This window comes from Bidens hawaiensis, unplaced genomic scaffold (assembly GCF_021521415.1).
Source record: "Bidens hawaiensis isolate Kalapana, Puna unplaced genomic scaffold, B.hawaiensis_p1.1 tig00014201_1, whole genome shotgun sequence".
Taxonomy (NCBI): domain Eukaryota; kingdom Viridiplantae; phylum Streptophyta; class Magnoliopsida; order Asterales; family Asteraceae; genus Bidens; species Bidens hawaiensis.
Window position 1 is genome coordinate 425,677 of NW_027492222.1, and position 18,044 is coordinate 443,720.

Below are 18,044 nucleotides of genomic sequence, written 5' to 3' on the forward strand. Positions count from 1 at the left end.
GTAAGAGTCCCCTTGTGAAATACTACATCCGTGCTCAATTCTCAACAACAACATTAGATTTTTTTTAATTGTTTTAGGAGCTTCTCGCTAGGTGGTGGAATAGACCCAAAAAGAAAATGTCCACCTTCATTAATTTTTGAAGGAACTATTCACTATAAAAAAATTCAAATTTTAATTGTTAGTCATATATTGATAGTTTCAAATTTCAATATAATTTAGAAATGGCTCTCAGTTATTTTATTTTCTTATTTTATTTTCTTGTGATTTTTATTACTACTCATGCACTTTTTTGGTTTGTATTCTTTATTTAGTTTTCTTTCTAGCATTTGTGTTATAACGAGATTTTTTTTACTTACACAATTCTGTAATAAAACAATTTTGTATAAGTTGGAGTTTTTATATCAACAAACTACTTATATATATTGTAGTTGGGCACACAAAGATATGTTAGGATTTTGTTTTGTAGTTAACGGATCAAATTTTGTTAACGGGCCAAATAGTAAAATAATTTTAAAACTGTTAATCGAATAATGACAATGCAAAACGCTCCAATATTTTTACTTAACTTTAGGCCTCCTAAATGATTAGGCCGCAACTGGTTTTAGATATTTTTTGTTTAATGCTATTGATAAAAAGGGTGGTTTTGATCATTATCCCACTCAAAAAAAAATTAAAAATCTAAGTTAGGCACATATCTTAAAATCTACTAGTTTTCCTCAAACAAGTTTAAACCAAATTGAGGCCCATCCATGAAATGGAACCCATTGACTCGGCCGTTGCAGTAATTAATTAAACAAATGTGGCATATAAATTGACCCCGCGCTTCCCCGAAAAGGCCTAATCTAGGGTTTCAAACCCCAAATTCGCCAATTTCTTCCGTCGCATTTGCATGATTCCGATCTCTTACCGATTTTACTCACCGGTTTGTGCTCCTCAACACCTTACACTCGCGGCGGCCGGAAATGTCGCTGCCGAAGGCTCCTCCTCCGTCCTCCGCCGTCGCAGCTCCATCGGAATCTGCGGATGCGTCTACGGTACGGTTATTTCAATTAATGCTTCTAGTTAGTCGCTTATTTGCTAGGTTTTTTATCATCGGATGTAAGAGGAAATTGGTATGTGGTTATTTAGGCTGTATTTGTATTGTGGAGGATGTGGAATTGCTTGTTTTGATCTATAATTGTGAGCTATGGACAGTTGTTAGATGAATGTGTAACAACATTGTGCTGTAAAGTGTTAACTAGATAATGCTGACTGTTGCATTAGGTGAAGACTTTTATCTGGAAGTTGTAATGCACTAGAGGTTGATGTTTAGGGTTTAATGTGATGTTATTGTATACACAGTTTATAGGATTTAGATTTCTCGCCATATCTCTGTTAGTTTTATTTGAGTTTTTTTTGAAGAGAATTTGCCATGAATGGCATTAACTAATATGATGTTATTCACTGGACTCATCCACATCTATATGTAACTGGCCTATAAGCGAAGAAAAATGTTAGGTTTGTATGGAAAAAAAGCTACAGCACAGTTGAGAGGAGTGAACTTGTTTGGGCAATAGAAAAGACATATTCAAGCGTGAGATTTTATCTTTGCAAATACTTAATGTAGTCAACCGTTGCTTATTTATGAATGATACTTTCGTTCATATAAGTATTTAATTATATTGAGATTTAGCTGTATGAAGTGTATGCTTTTATGAGGGTTTTACAAGATAGAAATATCATGAAAACTGTTTCAGGCTAATGGTAAAGGACATGGAAGTACCACAAATGTAGCTAGGGGTGGGGGTGGGGGTGGGAATTGAGTTTAAAAGGGGACTTTATTGTTTATCATTTGTTGTAGATGTCTAACGATAACGGTTTTGGGAGTGTTTGACGTGCGATTCTTGAAAGAGAAGTTCATGAGCATGAATGAATGGGGAAGGATACATAAAAAAGAAATCCATGGCTCTTAAAGAGGACATGAAGGGTAATTTCTATACCATATTATTGAAAGACGTAGATGTTGACATTTGTATGTTATGAGGTTATCTTGACTCTTGAGTGCCATGAATGAGCAAATTGGCAAATGCTGCTTTTTTAAATGAGCACATTAAGTTGGCTCATTATTAAGGTTAGGATACCGGTCTTTCATGCTCGTGCTACTAAAGATAACACAATGTACCTCCTTTTATTTTAAAATGTGTGGGGCGCAATGATGCAATAGGGGGCGCTGGGCGCAAGGTGCATTGATGCATTGGGGGGGGGGGAGGTGAAGGCGCAACATATATCCGATACGAGGGTGCACATATCATGTGGTACCAGAGGCACACAAGTCGCACACACCACATACGAGAGACGCACCTTTGACATACAAACGATAAAATTACTTATACGTTATATTATTTACACTTGAAATTCTTAAAATTCAATATCAGTTATTTGCTAAAATAATGCAAAAACAGTATGCAACTTCACAATCTAAAACATAATACTCATAAATAAGATTAAAAAACCAACGAATTAAGTAACATATATAAATATACACACACATATATTGAAAACTTTTAACTATTAAATTAGATATACTAGCATCTCCAGACCCTACTAATAGCGTGCTATGAATGGGATTTTACTAGCTATACTCTAAATGCCCAACCTATTTCTCTCTTGGACATGCTCTTACACCACATGTTCAATGAGACGATTAATCACATAGATTGTGATGAGCTTACAACAATGTTTTCAACTTTCAATAAGCCGAAGAGTAATTATAGTGATTTAAGTTAGAAGAGAGTATACCCTCTGCTACTCTAAAATTCGGATTTAGTTTTTAATTTTGACATTTGTGCATATATGAACTATTCAAACCTTAATCTAAGAGATGGTGCATGCACATGGGACCAAGTTTGAATACTTATAGTTGGCATAGTGGACGTGTGAAAATATGTGCTAACTTAAGGTCTTCACACACTCTTTGTTTGTTGAAACGATGGAGACTATGAGACAGTTCTTGGTGTGTGTGGCATATGTTGTGTATGATTTGAGCATTGTTACATGGAATGCAAGTGCTATTGTCTGATATGATATGTAAGGTATAAGTGAATAGCTCATTGGTAAGGTAGCCTATGACATCTAATGCATATCCACTAGTCTTATGTGGCATATGTAAGTTTGTTTGTACTTTCTAGTGTTATTTGTTCATTTTATAACTTTGGCACCAATTTCAAATTCTATTACCTTATTCATAAAGATTTTGCTGCTTTAAATTTCACAAATACTTCACTCCGATTAAGTCACAATTGATTTTAATGAAACATTGATTACACTCTTCCTATGCTATTGGAATGTTTATGCAATACGATGTGCCATTCTATATGGTTGCTTCAACATAACTTTTACTAATCACCGACTACCTGGATGGTTTGTATGCTGGAATCTGGGAGACTAAAATAGTATTTCTATTTCTCAGGTTGTGGGACCACAAGGAGGAGCTATTGCTCCCTCAGAAGTTTCACTGGTTATTGACTCCTTAAAAGAGAAAGTTGATGCTGATCGTTGTGCTTATATCAAGGTTAGTCTAAGAACAACACAATATATTTTATTTCAATTTTTGGTAAAGAATCTTCATTATGATGGTTTTATATTTTTATTCTTACAGAGAAGAATGGAAGAGAACAGGATTAAGTTAGCTGAAGTGACACACAACCATCACAAGTTGTCAGTAGAAAGAAGAAAACCAAGGGTTGCTGATGCAAATCAAACTTTTGATTTGTTGACAAAGAGGCAGAAGGACGCAATTGATATGCAAAACGGTGTCAATGCAAGCAATGATGACAGTGACAGCACTAGCTCTCAGGAAGATGGACATGCTTCAGCAATTCTTCTAGGATCTAGCATTGCAGTTAAAAATGCTGTCAGGCCTATCAAGCTTCCAGAAGTGAAGAAATTACCTCCTTACACCACTTGGATTTTCTTGGATAGGTGATCTTGATCTGTGCTTGTTTCTTTTTAAATGCTGTCAAACATATGTTTTAAATTGTGGTACATCTCTTAAAACAACTATGAGTTATGCAGGAATCAAAGAATGACAGAAGACCAGTCTGTAGTAGGTCGCCGGAGAATTTACTATGATCAAAATGGTGGTGAAGCACTAATTGCAAGTGACAGTGAAGAGGAAGCAATTGATGAAGAAGAGGAAAAGAAAGAGTTTGTTGACTCTGAAGATTACATAATCAGGTTGGTGCTCTTTATTTTATATGTTATGTGTCTCATCAACTCAAAATTGTTCCGACATATAAATCAGATTTCTTTAATTACAAAAGCTCTTTGATTTATACTTTCTAGTCATGTATATCATAATAGTACCGCATTCTCATTAAATCTTTAATTGTTCCAGAATGACCATTCAACAGCTTGGTTCATCTGTTGATGTTTTGGATTTACTGGCGCAACAGCTGTCTAGAAAACCTTCAGAAGTCAAGGTAAGCATTTAGATAAGTATTTTTGCCTTTTTTTTGTGTTTGCGTTTTCACATATGATGGACCATCTCATACAGGCAAGATATGAAGTCCTTGTTAACAGAGAAAATGCTGTTGAAGGCTCTAAACTAGGAAATTCTGAGTTTGACATGAGTTCGTTGTATGATAAAGATCTTGAAGCTGCGCTGGACTCATTTGACAACCTATTTTGTCGGCGATGCCTAGTAAGCATTTTGCTTTGTTATTAATATTAATATTTAAACCCAAGACTAAAAATCTGAAGTATAACTTGACTGTGATCACTCATGGGTTTTAGTGTGCTATATAGCTGACTCCTTGATTCTTTTTAGTTATAATAAGTTTAGTAACTGAGTAGAGTAAGTATGATAAGTCTTTATATATCTAATTTATAGAGTATTGCATTACTTATTTCTTTTATTACTTAGGTTTAGACTTGTACATATGGACATTCATATATAAACACCCTATGTTCTCACTTTTTTTGAATATACAAATTTGTGTGCCACACATGTCCATTTCTTTTATTACTTAGGTTTTAGACTAATACACATGGACACATTCATATATAAACAAACCCTATGTTCTCACCTTTTTCTGAATGTGCGAATCTGTGTGTCACACATGTCTATTGTCTCTTCACACACCACTATCCTTGCACTTGCTAATTAATAAGGAACGAGATGAACAGATTGTATATATTGAATGTAAATAGGATTGAAATTAGATTGATAGATTATAGGGAGGGAATTGTTTAATTGAAAGTAAAGAAATTACAAGGAAAGAGAAAAAAGTGATAAGGACAGACAACAATTTCCAGGGTCACACCCTCTCTCTTGGCACGTGCCAGAGCCTACTCAATCTTAACAAAATTCATGAATGACTAATCATAATATTCCCCTCCTATTTATAATGCTTTCTCCTCAAGATAACTATTAGCCACTTTTCACTTTGCCCCTTCGAGAATAGACAAGTAACTCTTTGGAACCAACCCGATTTGTATCATTTCCCACCCCTTCAAAATCAGTCTTGTCCCCAAGACTGAAAGCAGGAAATTGAGCTTTAACCCATTCAGCATCCTCCCACGAAGCATCGTCCACCGTATGACCATGCCACTGCACTAACCATTGCTCTACCAAATCTGATCCATCCCGAACATCACGAGTGGCCAACACAGAATGAGGTAGCAAATGTGGAGAATCTGCCATATCTAATTCAGGAGGAAGAACAACCTCAACTTGACCCGAGACCGCCTTTTTTAACAGAGAAACATGGAAAACAGGGTGGATTTTAGAAGTAACAGGAAGAAGCAATTTATAGGCCACAGGCCCAACCTTGTCCACAATCTGAAATGGCCCAAAAAATTTTGCTGCTAACTTCTGGTGAATTCGACTAGCAACTGAAAGTTGTTGATACGGTTTCAATTTAACATACACCCATTCACCTGTAGCGAATTGCACATCACGCCGTTTTTTGTCCGCCTGAAGCTTCATAGACCCTTGAGCGTTAGAAATATGAAGTTTAAGTTGTCTTAAAGCTTCGTCACGGTCTTGTAGTTCCCTGCAACAGATTCAACACGAATGACACCCGAAATACATTGGAACACCGAAGGAGGACGCCTGCCATAGACCGTCTCAAAAGGGGTCGTACCCGTGGACGCATGAAATGTTGTGTTATACCAAAGTTCCGCCCATGGCAACCAACCTGACCACGTTTTAGGCTGATCAACTGCAAAGCACCGCAAATACGATTCCACACAATGGTTGATAACTTCAGTTTGACCGTCCGATTCCGGGTGATAAGCGGAACTCATTTGAAGTTGAGTACCCATGGACCGAAAGATTTCTTGCCAAAATTTACTTAAAAATAAAGGGTCCCGATCACTCACAATAGATTTAGGAATTCCATGAAGACGAATGATTTCCTTAATAAAAACCTCAGCCACAGATTTGGCAGTATATGGATGTTTTAAAAGGATAAAATGAGCATATTTCGATAAACGATCCACCACTACGAGAATAACCGTGTAACCTTTCGAAGGTGGCAGCCCCACAATAAAATCCATGGAGAGATCTTCCCAGACGACATCGGGAATAGGCAACGGTTGTAAAAGGCCCCCGGGTAGCACAGAACTAGCTTTACACCGCTGACACGTGTCACATTCCCGAATAAACTGCTTAATAGTGGTTGTCATTCCCGGCCAATAAACATTTGCAGCTAAGCGTCGATACGTACGATAAAAACCCGAATGACCACCTGAGGCAGTAACATGAAACTCATGAAGAAGAGCAGGAATGAACTTAGAGTTACGGGAAATGACCACCCGATCTTGATAAAATAACACATTGTTTTTTACTGAATATCCCACACAAGTATCCGGTGTAGCCAAACATTTAGCAAGTAACTTTTGAATTTCAGCATCTTGTTTAGCCTCATCCAATAATAAGCCCCCCTGTAGCCAAACTGGAGAGGAGATAGCTTGAAGAAGTTGTCCCGACTCTGCTCGACGAGATAAAGCATCAGCTGCACGATTTTCACGGCCCGGTTTATATTGAATGTCGAAATCGTAACCCAACAGTTTCACCACCCAATTCTGTTGATCATAGGATGACACACGTTGTTGGAGGAGGAACTTTAAACTCTTCTGATCGGTGCACACCGTGAACGTAGAACCCAATAAATATGGCTGCCAATGTTGGACAGCCAAAACCAACGCCATGAGCTCCCGTTCATAAGCTAATTTGGACAGATTATGATCGCTCAGGGCCTTGCTAAAGTAGGCGATCAGCCTTTTATGCTGCATTAAAACAGCCCCAATACCACAGCCCGAAGCATCACATTCTACTACAAAAGGAAGAGAGAAATCAGGAAGAGCAAGAACCGGAGCCGAGACTAAAGCCTGCTTGAGCATGTTGAGCTGATGAAGACCATAAAAATGAATCCTTTTTTGTTAAATCGGTTAAAGGCCGAGCGATGGCACCGTAATTCTTGACAAATTTCCGATAATAACCGGTTAATCCCAAAAAACCACGTAGAGCTTTCAAGGTTTGTGGAACCGGCCAATCCAAAACAGCAGACACCTTCTTGGGATCCATGGCAACTCCATTGGCATCAATGATGTGACCCAAATAGTGTATAGAACGTTGACCAAAACTGCACTTTTCCGGATTCGCTTTAAACTGATGCACAAGTAAAATCTGAAAAACCTCCATCACGTCCTTCAAATGATCCTCCCAAGAGGAACTGTGAACAAGAATATCATCAAAAAATATAACCACTTTGTGCCGTAAAAGTGGACGAAAAATGTCATTCATCACCGGTTGGAAGGTAGCCGGAGCGTTCATAAGACCAAACGGCATGACTAAGTACTCGTAGTGACCGTCATGAGTACAAAAAGCAGTTTTCTCAATACTCTCAGGCCGCATACGGATCTGATTATAACCAGATTTAAGATCTAGTTTAGAAAAATAGGTTGACCCATGAAGCTCATCGAGTAGTTCATCAACAACCGGAATAGGATATTTGTTAGGAATGGTTGCGGTGTTTAAAGCACGGTAATCAACACACATTCGCCAAGAATTATCCTTCTTGCGTACCAAAATAACCGGGCTAGAAAACGCACTCTTGCTTGGTCTAATCATTCCCATACCCAGCAGCTCCTGGACTTGTCTTTCAATTTCTGTTTTCTGGACATGTGGATAGCGATAAGAGCGTACACAAATCGGGTCAGAGGTGGATAATTGAATGTTATGATCGTGAGAGCGGACCGGGGGAAGAGAAGTAGGTGGAAGAAAAATCTCAGCAAATTGTTGAATGAGTGAAGATAAAGCAGATTGTTGAGAGGTGGTGAGTGGAGGTGGAGCCGAAGAAAGTTGGTTATCCGAAGAAGAAACCAAAGTACCCTCCATAAAGAGCCACTGATATAGTGCTGTGAAAGCCGAAGAACCGGTTTGCAGGCCGTGTAACTGAACCGAAACACCCTCATAAGTAAAACGCATCCAAGAGTGTTGCCAATCGTGGACAACTTCCCCCAAAGATTTTAACCATTCTAAACCCAATATGAAATCCAAAGAACCAGTATCAAAGACCAACGCATTGATAGTGAAAGAACACGGGCCGATAGTAACCTGAAGAGAGACACACCGCTCCGAGACAAACACAAATTGACCATCCCCCAATTTAATTTTGATGCCACTAAACTTCTGAGAAGACAAACCCAATGCCTCCACTAAACGTCTAGAAATAAAATTGTGGGAAGCTCCACTATCCACCAATAAACAAATGGAAAAACCCATCAAAGTACCTTCCAATTTCATTGTCGCAGAGAGTGCAATAGAAGCCAATGAACCTACAAATTCTAACGCATTACATGTACCCACAACACCATCCGTATCAACATCAGAAGGTGAAGACGGTTCAGCTTGTAACAAACATTGATCTCCAAGTGGGATGTCGTCCTCATCATCCCCTAACAACACCCGCAATCTACCCTCTGGACACTTATGGGTGGGCCCATACTGTTGGCCACATCGGAAACACAACCCTTTCTTTCGACGGTCTTCCCATTCCGTTCGTGAAAGAGATCGAACCCCACGATCACGTGGAGAGCCCTGCCCACTATCAGTCATTGGAAAACGAAGTTTAGGGCTTAACACAGATCGGGGAGATTCCAACTTAGGAGAAGAGACCCGCTCACCAACTTTAGGAGAAAAGAAAGACCGAGATTCAGATCGGCCTTGTGGCCCCTCAATTAAGCCCGAACGTTCGACTACCCGTTGGGTTGAGATATCGAAAACGACCCAAAGAAGACTGACCCGACTCCGGGCGAAGCATCAACTCAACGTCTTTAGCCAAGTACATGGCGTCCAGACGTGATTGAGGGCGGTGGAGATGAACCCACTTTTTTGTTATGTTGTGGTCTCCGATCCATCATGCGAGGCCGACCATTGCTGCTAATTAAAGAAGTTTAAAGGCTCATATATCATTCTACTTCTTTATGTAGATGATATGTTAATTGCAGGATCTGATATGAAGGAGATTCGCAAGTTGAAGAAACAGTTGTCTGATGAATTTGAGATGAAAGATCTTGGTCTAGCCAAACAGATTTTGGGGATGAGTATATCCAGAAAGAAAGATGGCTCCATAACACTATCCCAAGAGAAATACATAGGGAAAGTGTTAGAAAGATTCAGGATGAATGATGAGAAGACTAAACCGAGAAACACACCCTTGGGAAGTCATTTCAAACTTACCAAAGACCAGTCTCCCAGAACAGAGGAAGAAAGAACAGAGATGGCTAAAGTTCCGTATGCATCTGCTGTTGGCAGTCTCATGTACGCCATGGTTTGTACACGGCCAGACATTGCTCATGCTGTCGGGGTAGTTAGTCGTTTTATGTCGGATCCGGGAAAGGAACATTGGGAAGCGGTGAAATGGTTACTCAGATACTTAAAGGGTACTTCCAGTTTGGGGTTATGTTTTAAGGGGAAGGATACAATTCTCAGGGGTTATTCAGATGCTGATCTGGGTGGATGTAAGAAGACGTTTAAAAGTACTACTGGTTATGTTTTCACGGTTGGGGGAACAGCAGTATGTTGGATGTCCAGACTTCATAAAAGTGTTGCTTTATCAACCACTGAGGCAGAATATATGGCAGCAGCCGAAGCAAGTAAAGAATTAGTATGGTTGAGAACTTTTCTTGAAGAGTTGGGAAAGAAACAGGCAGAGTTCTTCTTATATTGTGACAATGAGAGTGCAGTGAAACTTGCGAAGAATCCAGTCTATCATTCGAAGACTAAGCACATCGGGAGGAGATATCACTTTGTCAGAGATTTGATCAGTGATGGTGTTTTCAGTTTGAAAAATATCTCAGGTGCTAAGAATCCAGCAAATATGTTCACCAAGCCGGTGATACTGGATAAGCTGAAGCTGTGCAGAGCTTCAGCAGGCCTTCAGGAATAATGTTGAGAAGGCGAAGGGTAACTAGGAGGTGCAAAACCAGATGGGTTTTATTTTACATGTACAAGGCAATGCAGGTGAAGACATTTTACGTCTCCAAATGGGAGCAGGTTGAAATGTTTGACGCATCCAAGTGGTGGTTTAGAGAAGATGTCTCGAAGCCCAAGTAGGAGATTGTTATGTTGTGGTCTCCGATCCATCATGGGTCGGGTCCGGTTTAGACGAATAGACAGAATTAGGAGATTAAGCTGTTTGAGTTTTGGCCAAGCCCAAAAGCTCTAATCAGGCCCAGTTTAGTTAAAGGGTTAAACCCTAATTGTCTAGTCTATATATTCTCTCCTGTACTTGTAAGTTTGTATCACTCAATAATAAGAAAACCCTAGTTATCGACAGTGGACGTAGGTCATACACCGTGACCGAACCACTTAAATCGTTGTGTCTCTTTCGTTTATTCTTTCGGTTTTACTATTGTATTCGTGTTTGTGTGTGACTCCGAACCTAACATTTTTCACATCATCTTTTAAACCCGCAACAAAATACCCAATCGGCTGTGATTCCGGCAGTCGTGGAACCAAAGTGAAGATATTCAAAATCATCTATATAATCATAAATGGAATCGCCTTGATTGATTGTAGCTAATTGCTCAAACGGGTTTTGTATTACTAAACCACTGAAACGCTGAAGCAATTCTGATTGGAAATCAATCCAAGAAATGGTAGGACGGATTTGCGTTATAATCGTAAACCAATGATGCGCTACCCCAATCATACTCAAACGAACCAAACGCAATCGAGCATCCTCAGTTGTGTGATTCATATCAAAATACAAATTGGCTTTCTGAATCCACCCCTGTGGATCAAAACCAGAAAATTCAGGGAGTTTTACCTTTTTGACAGCCCACGGAACAGAATCAGAGGTATCCAACAGATCAGATCTAGGATGGGAGCCGGAAAACGTGAATTCTCCGCCGGAGGTGCCAGATCCCGACGACTCACCCACAGTCTTCTTCTCTTGCTTTGACATCCAGGCGAGAACGACCTTACGAAATTCGCCAGATTCTAGTCGATCTGTCTCTAGAACCGCTAATGAAGTACGCATATCAGCTACATCAGTTTGCAACTGTTTGATTTGAGCATCTTGATTATCCAACCGAGAATTTGTTCGAGTTTCCATGGAAAAGAGAAAAAACGGAGATGAAAGATAAACAATCGGCAGGTCAAGGCAGGTCGGACCAATAATAAGGAACGAGATGAACAGGTTGTATATATTGAATGTAAATAGGATTGAAATTAGATTGATAGATAATAGGAAGGTAATTGTTTAATTGAAAGTAAAGAAATTACAAGGAAAGAGAAAAAAGTGATAAGGACAGATAACAATTTCCAGGGTCACACCCTCTCTCTTGGCACGTGCCAGAGCCTACTCAATCTTAACAAAATTCATGAATGACTAATCATAATATTCCCCTCCTATTTATAATGCTTTCTCCTCAAGATAACTATTAGCCACTTTTCACTTTGCCCCTTCGAGAATAGACAAGCAACTCTTTGGAACCAACCCGATTTGTATCACTAATCGTATCTGTTTTTGTGTTTTCCTATTGGCAGGTATTTGACTGTAAATTACATGGATGTTCTCAGGACCTTATATTTCCTGTAAGCTCACTTTCGTTTACTTCGGTCAGTTCGTTCCCTTAAAGTGAATCTAATTAACACATTTTCTGTCCCCAAAAGCAAACATGTTTTAGAATCTAGCATTTAAGACTAATATATGGTTCTATGTTACCCCTGAGCTGTCATTGTGTTGATGGTGTGTAATCTTAAGTTTAATAATTAATCCTTACATTATATTTAGGCTGAAAAGCAATGTACTTTAAACCGCATAGAAGAGGAGAAGGTACCTTGTAGTCCACATTGCTATCGTCAGGTAATTGCAATTTTTATCTTATACATGTTTTTGTAGCTTTGTTTTCTATTTTGCATTTTTGCTGTATTTTAGGTGTTCACATTTATCACAAAAGGTTATTAATTATTTAGCTGAGGACCTTTTATTCTGGTGTTTTCAGATCCAAAAGGTGGATGACAGTACAGTACCATCTTATATGCAGCTCAATAGTGAACAAAAAGCTGCCCATTTATCAGACGGTAATAATGTCCAGTCATCAAGAAAAAAGTCAAACGGTCGCTCTCTATCAAAGAGGTTAAAGTCTTCCCAAAGTGAAAACGCCTCATCAAACGCTAAAAACGTATCTGAAAGTAGCGAGTCGGATGCTAGACCGGGCCCACACAAGAGTAAACTTTTGGAAAAACGTGGGACCCGCCAAAGAAATAGCAAACGTATATCTGATCATGTTTTGGTTGCAATAAAGAAAAGGCAAAAGAAGGTGGATGCTTCTGATTCTGACTCTGTTTCAAGTGATTTGGGGGTTCGATCAAGTTCACATAAAGAAAGTGAAGAAGCCAGTTCATCTTCTCTAAAGGCCAAATCTTTGAGTGCTAGAAGGTGTAGGAGAAAAGACTCTTCAGTCCCTAGTGGTGATAAGGAGATCACTAGTGCACAGCCAGTGATTAACAGTGATGAAAAATGGAAGAAAGAAGAGTTTGGTGATGAGAGTAATTGTAGACAAGTGATCGAGTTCAAAAACTGGAAAACTATTGAAAAATCGCTTTTTGAAAAAGGTCTCGAGATTTTTGGCAGGAACAGGTCAGTACATGATGCGGTTTTTCACAATTAACGAAAAAGGAAACTGGTCAAACGGGTTAAAACACGAATGTTGACCAACGCTAGTGTGTTAAGCCAACTAAATCATTTAACACCAAAAATTACCTAGTTATTGAAATAATATATATATATTTGTAATCATGTTTTACACACCAACTATCTATCAATAAGTAGCTTTTTTGACATAAAGCGTTCTGGTTTGACCCAACCCGGCATGTAGCATGATATTATCTGCAATTTAAAGGTTGATAATTTTGGTTTATCAATAACACAAGTCTGGTTGTAATTTAGTTTTTATCATCATTGCAGCTGTTTAATAGCTAGAAATCTTATGAATGGTTTGAAGACATGTTCGGAGGTGTATTATGCAATGAATTGCTCTGAAAATAAGCTATCTTCTGAAGGGGGTGACAACATAACTTTTCTTAGTGATGGATCCAGAATCGATAGTAACGGGAATACGGTTAGTGATTATTCAATTACTAATCAAAATACTATATATTTTTTAACACTTGTAGATAATCGAACCGCAGGGTAATGCATTGAAAAGAAGATCTAGATTTTTACGCAGAAGAGGTAAAGTTCGCCGGTTAAAATATTCATGGAAGTCGGCCGGATACCATTCAATGAGAAAACGCATCTCTGATAAAAAAGAGCTGCCATGTCGGCAATATAATCCGTGCGGTTGTCAAACTGCCTGTGGAAAGGATTGTTCTTGCTTTGTTAATGGGACTTGCTGTGAAAAGTACTGTGGGTAAGCTCCTTATTATTTATAATAATTCATATCAGTTTTATATATTTTCAATTGATTTTTTTTTTGGTTTTTAATATGATCATATATATGTTGACTAGATGTCCAAAAACATGCAAGACTCGGTTTAGAGGATGTCATTGTGCTAAAAGCCAGTGTAGAAGCCGTCAATGCCCTTGCTTTGCTGCGGGTAGAGAATGTGACCCTGACGTATGCCGGAATTGCTGGATTGGGTAACATGTCTAGATCATTTTCTTTATATTATTATGTTAATTTTTTTAATTATATTAACCTGTTTATTTGAGCTTGCAGATGTGGTGATGGCAGTCTAGGGATTCCAGGGCAGCGGGGTGATAACTATGAGTGTAGGAACATGAAGCTTCTTCTCAAACAACAGCAACGGGTAAATTATTATTATTATTATTTTGTTAATCATTTTCTGTTCACAAAACAAGAAGGATTTAATGCATAAAATGTGATGATATGGATGCAGGTTTTACTAGGAAGATCTGATGTGTCAGGCTGGGGAGCTTTCTTAAAGGTAAGTTGGTAAAAATGTAAAATACCATTTATTTTGTTTGTTGTAAGCAACTCACATTTGGCTGATGGTTTTCAGAATAGTGTACCTAAGCATGAATATCTGGGTGAGTACACTGGAGAATTGATCTCACACCGTGAAGCTGACAAACGTGGAAAGATCTATGATCGGGAAAATTCATCTTTCCTCTTCAACCTCAATGATCAAGTAATACACGAACTTCTTTTCTTCTAGTCACTACATTTCCTTTTATCTTTTTATTTTTATATGCAGTATGTTCTTGATGCTTATCGTAAAGGTGATAAATTAAAGTTTGCTAATCATTCACCAGTTCCGAACTGCTATGCAAAGGTATGTTCAAACATATGGCTAAGAGTGTGTGAATGTATAAATATATAATTATATAATTGTTTGGTTAGGTTATTATGGTAGCTGGAGATCACAGGGTAGGTATATTTGCTAAAGAAAGAATATGTGCTGGGGAAGAACTGTTTTATGACTATCGCTATGAACCAGACCGTGCTCCTGCTTGGGCTAAGAAGCCCGAGTCATCTGGTTCAAAGAAAGATGACACGGCGCCGTCAAGTGGCCATGCAAAGAAGCTTGCTTGACCTGCTTTTAATTAACATGCCGACATTTCGGGCAATTCTTTACCATTTATAGGTAAAATTCCTTTTGTTGTGTTTGTTCATTGGTGCATTATTATATATCCATTCGAGAGAGGGAGTTTGTTTTTATAGTATTCGTTTTTTAGCGCCGAGAGGGGGAAAACTCTTGAGAAATGGACTCCTGCACCACATTTTTACTTGTAACATGCATTTTGTTGTCGTTGACTCTTTTTACTACTTTGTAATTGTTGGTTAACCTTTATATCAATGAACATTTAATTTTTCCAATTTCCAAGAGTATATTATATATAGCTTTAATTTCAACGGTCTAATAAGTTATGACTTTCTTGAATTCTCTGTTCTATTCTTTAGATCATTGTTGAAATTAAAGAACCCACAAAGATATCCATGTTATTAACCAAAATAGGAAAAAGAACCCACAAAGATATCCATGTTATTATAGTCTAACCCGAAATTATAGCTTTAGTTTCTACCTTACCCAGATGTCATAACCAGTTGTATGTATAGTACTATTAAAGTATAGCCAATATTGCACATGGGGTTTAGGTATATCAATACCAATCCCATGTTGTTACATCCCGGCAAAACTTCAAAAACTGTAATGTGTATCCAAGATTATTTGGATTGATGTTTGATGCAATGGTGTTTATCTCTGGCAACTGACAAGATGTTTGAAAGGACATTTGTTTGTAAGTCTATCAAGGGCCTAACTGTTTCGGTTCTTGGCGATGGAAGTAAGCATACCATGACAGCCAATATAGCCGCTGAAAAGGTGTATGTTTACCTACCTTGCCATAAAACGGGTTATAACTTGGTCGAGGATTTATTGCCTTTGATGTTGTCTTTGAGTTGACCTTAAATCATATGGTCGATATTACATCATTATTATTAGAGAATAAACTACTTTATACCAAAGACGATATAAGATTCAAAGAATGCCATAAGTTAAAAAAACAAGCCCTAAGTTGAACTCTATTTCATGTTTAAGGCTATGATGATTCAGATGGTTTTTTATAGCATTTGAGAACATGGAAGACATACACTGAGGAAAGTATAAGAAAACCCTGGAAAACAAAACCATGCATATAGAGGTTGTTATGTTATGTTATGCTATGCGCTTTACTAAGAAGATAAGAGGACTTGTGCATGCATACATAAAGAAAAATTAGATGATAGATAAAAGTTTTCGATAGATTATTATTAATTTGCGCTTTCTCTTGACCCTTATTTGAAAGCATTCTGACTTTTACTCTTTTAACAAGTATTACATATACACACTAGTTTTCGATAGATTTACTTTTTCTCTTGACCTTTATTTGAAAACATTCTGACTTTCGTAAACCAAGGCTGACTCAAGTTTTTAGGAGTCTAAAACGAATAATAATTTGAGACACTTTACAAAAAATAAATTATTTTGTATTTGATCATATGATTTCAATCATATGTGAACGCAAAATTTTAGATACCAAATCCCGCCACCAACAGTCTCAAAGCCCAAAATTACACACACAAATATATATTGAAAGTAGGGGCCCTAGGGAAGTGGGGCTCAAAAGTCAAAACTCGTGTTTTATTTCACTCTTCTTGAGCCGTCCTTGTCGCATACATTTCTAAACAGTCTATAGTTTTTTTTGAATATTATATATTAGAAAAAAGATCATAGAATAGTAAGGAAATAGTAGTTCGTGAGCTAAGATTTATCGCCTAAAACACTTACAATTATTTAGAACTGTGAATGGTGATCCTTACCACTCGTGTCGCTCACTTGATCGTTAAGGATTATGCTTCTAACGTGCACGTTTTACACACTATATAATTAAAATAAATAAAAGTCAACTAGTTAAGTAATCAGGTTAGCATATAATATATATATAGTGAAAATAGTTCAAGGAGGTTTAATATATAAAACACATCTTTCATGGTGATTCATGCCATCATAGAAAAATCATGGGATAAATCACCATATCATGAAAACATAACTTGGTACCTATAATTAGTCATAACTTGTCCAGTATTACCTTTATGTCAAGGCACATATTCTTTCATTCTTATCATGAGACAATATTTATTCAATATTTATCTTTTTTATTTATATCTTTATCTTCATCTTAAGACAAAAAAAAAATAGTTTCTTGTGCTTCTACCCAAAGTCTTAGGCGTATCTTTCATCCGTGCATCATATGGTTGTTTGGTGCACAATCTTTATCTTTATGCCATGTGTTACCCTTAGTGCATGTTGATGTTAATGTCACTACTCTTGACAGACACCACATTATTTTTTTCTTCACCCATACAATGTCTAGAATATTGTGTTTACAATGATTTATGTTTAAGCTTACCAAACAATCTTAATCTTCAATGAGTTGTTTACTAACACACAATATATCATCGTCACCTTGTTATAAACAAGCCAAGTTCGAATTAGAAATTTTAATTCAATAAAGAATTTCAAACTGAGTTGGCTTATAAACCCGGTCAAATATTGAATCGGACTTGTAAATACGCAAATACCAAACTATATGGTTTAAATGCATTGCATATAGTTGAATTCCATTTCTATGTATTATCAATATAATTTATGACATCATTTAGTAACTATTTTTGAACAGAATGTTGTCACGTGACATCTAGGCATTTAAGTTTTATTTAACAAACACCATTTTAAAGAAAACACAATCCAATTAGACATCATCACCTATTTAATTATTATATCCAATAGAAATGACTGAAGACCTAGCATTACAAAGTTAAAAATAAATTCAAAAGGTACTATTTTATCTTGAATTTCATTCTTCAAGTGATCCATTATTCCTACCTATTTTGACTTTTGAGGAAAAGCTATAAAACGGTAACCTCAAATGTATTATTATTATTTATTATTATTATTGTTGTGGGTGTAAACGCAAGATATATACCATTACCATTACCCAACTAACATAAGTCTAAAAATGCTTAATAATAATAACAACTAA

The 18,044-nt window shown here is 37.4% G+C and overlaps 1 protein-coding gene across 1 annotated transcript; it reads left to right on the forward strand.

Moving 5' to 3' along the window:
- Positions 1 to 695: 695 nt before the first annotated feature.
- On the forward strand, positions 696 to 15,189 carry LOC143546075 (histone-lysine N-methyltransferase CLF-like). The gene is made up of 17 exons (XM_077037820.1): positions 696 to 1,034; positions 3,449 to 3,550; positions 3,638 to 3,960; positions 4,054 to 4,215; positions 4,376 to 4,460; positions 4,535 to 4,681; positions 12,041 to 12,088; positions 12,288 to 12,359; positions 12,499 to 13,136; positions 13,464 to 13,617; positions 13,688 to 13,908; positions 14,007 to 14,138; positions 14,218 to 14,308; positions 14,399 to 14,446; positions 14,522 to 14,650; positions 14,717 to 14,794; positions 14,863 to 15,189. Exons 1-17 carry the CDS (start codon positions 963 to 965, stop codon positions 15,052 to 15,054), a joined length of 2,694 nt encoding a protein of 897 aa, XP_076893935.1. The 5' UTR covers positions 696 to 962; the 3' UTR covers positions 15,055 to 15,189.
- The last annotated feature ends 2,855 nt before the right edge of the window (positions 15,190 to 18,044 follow it).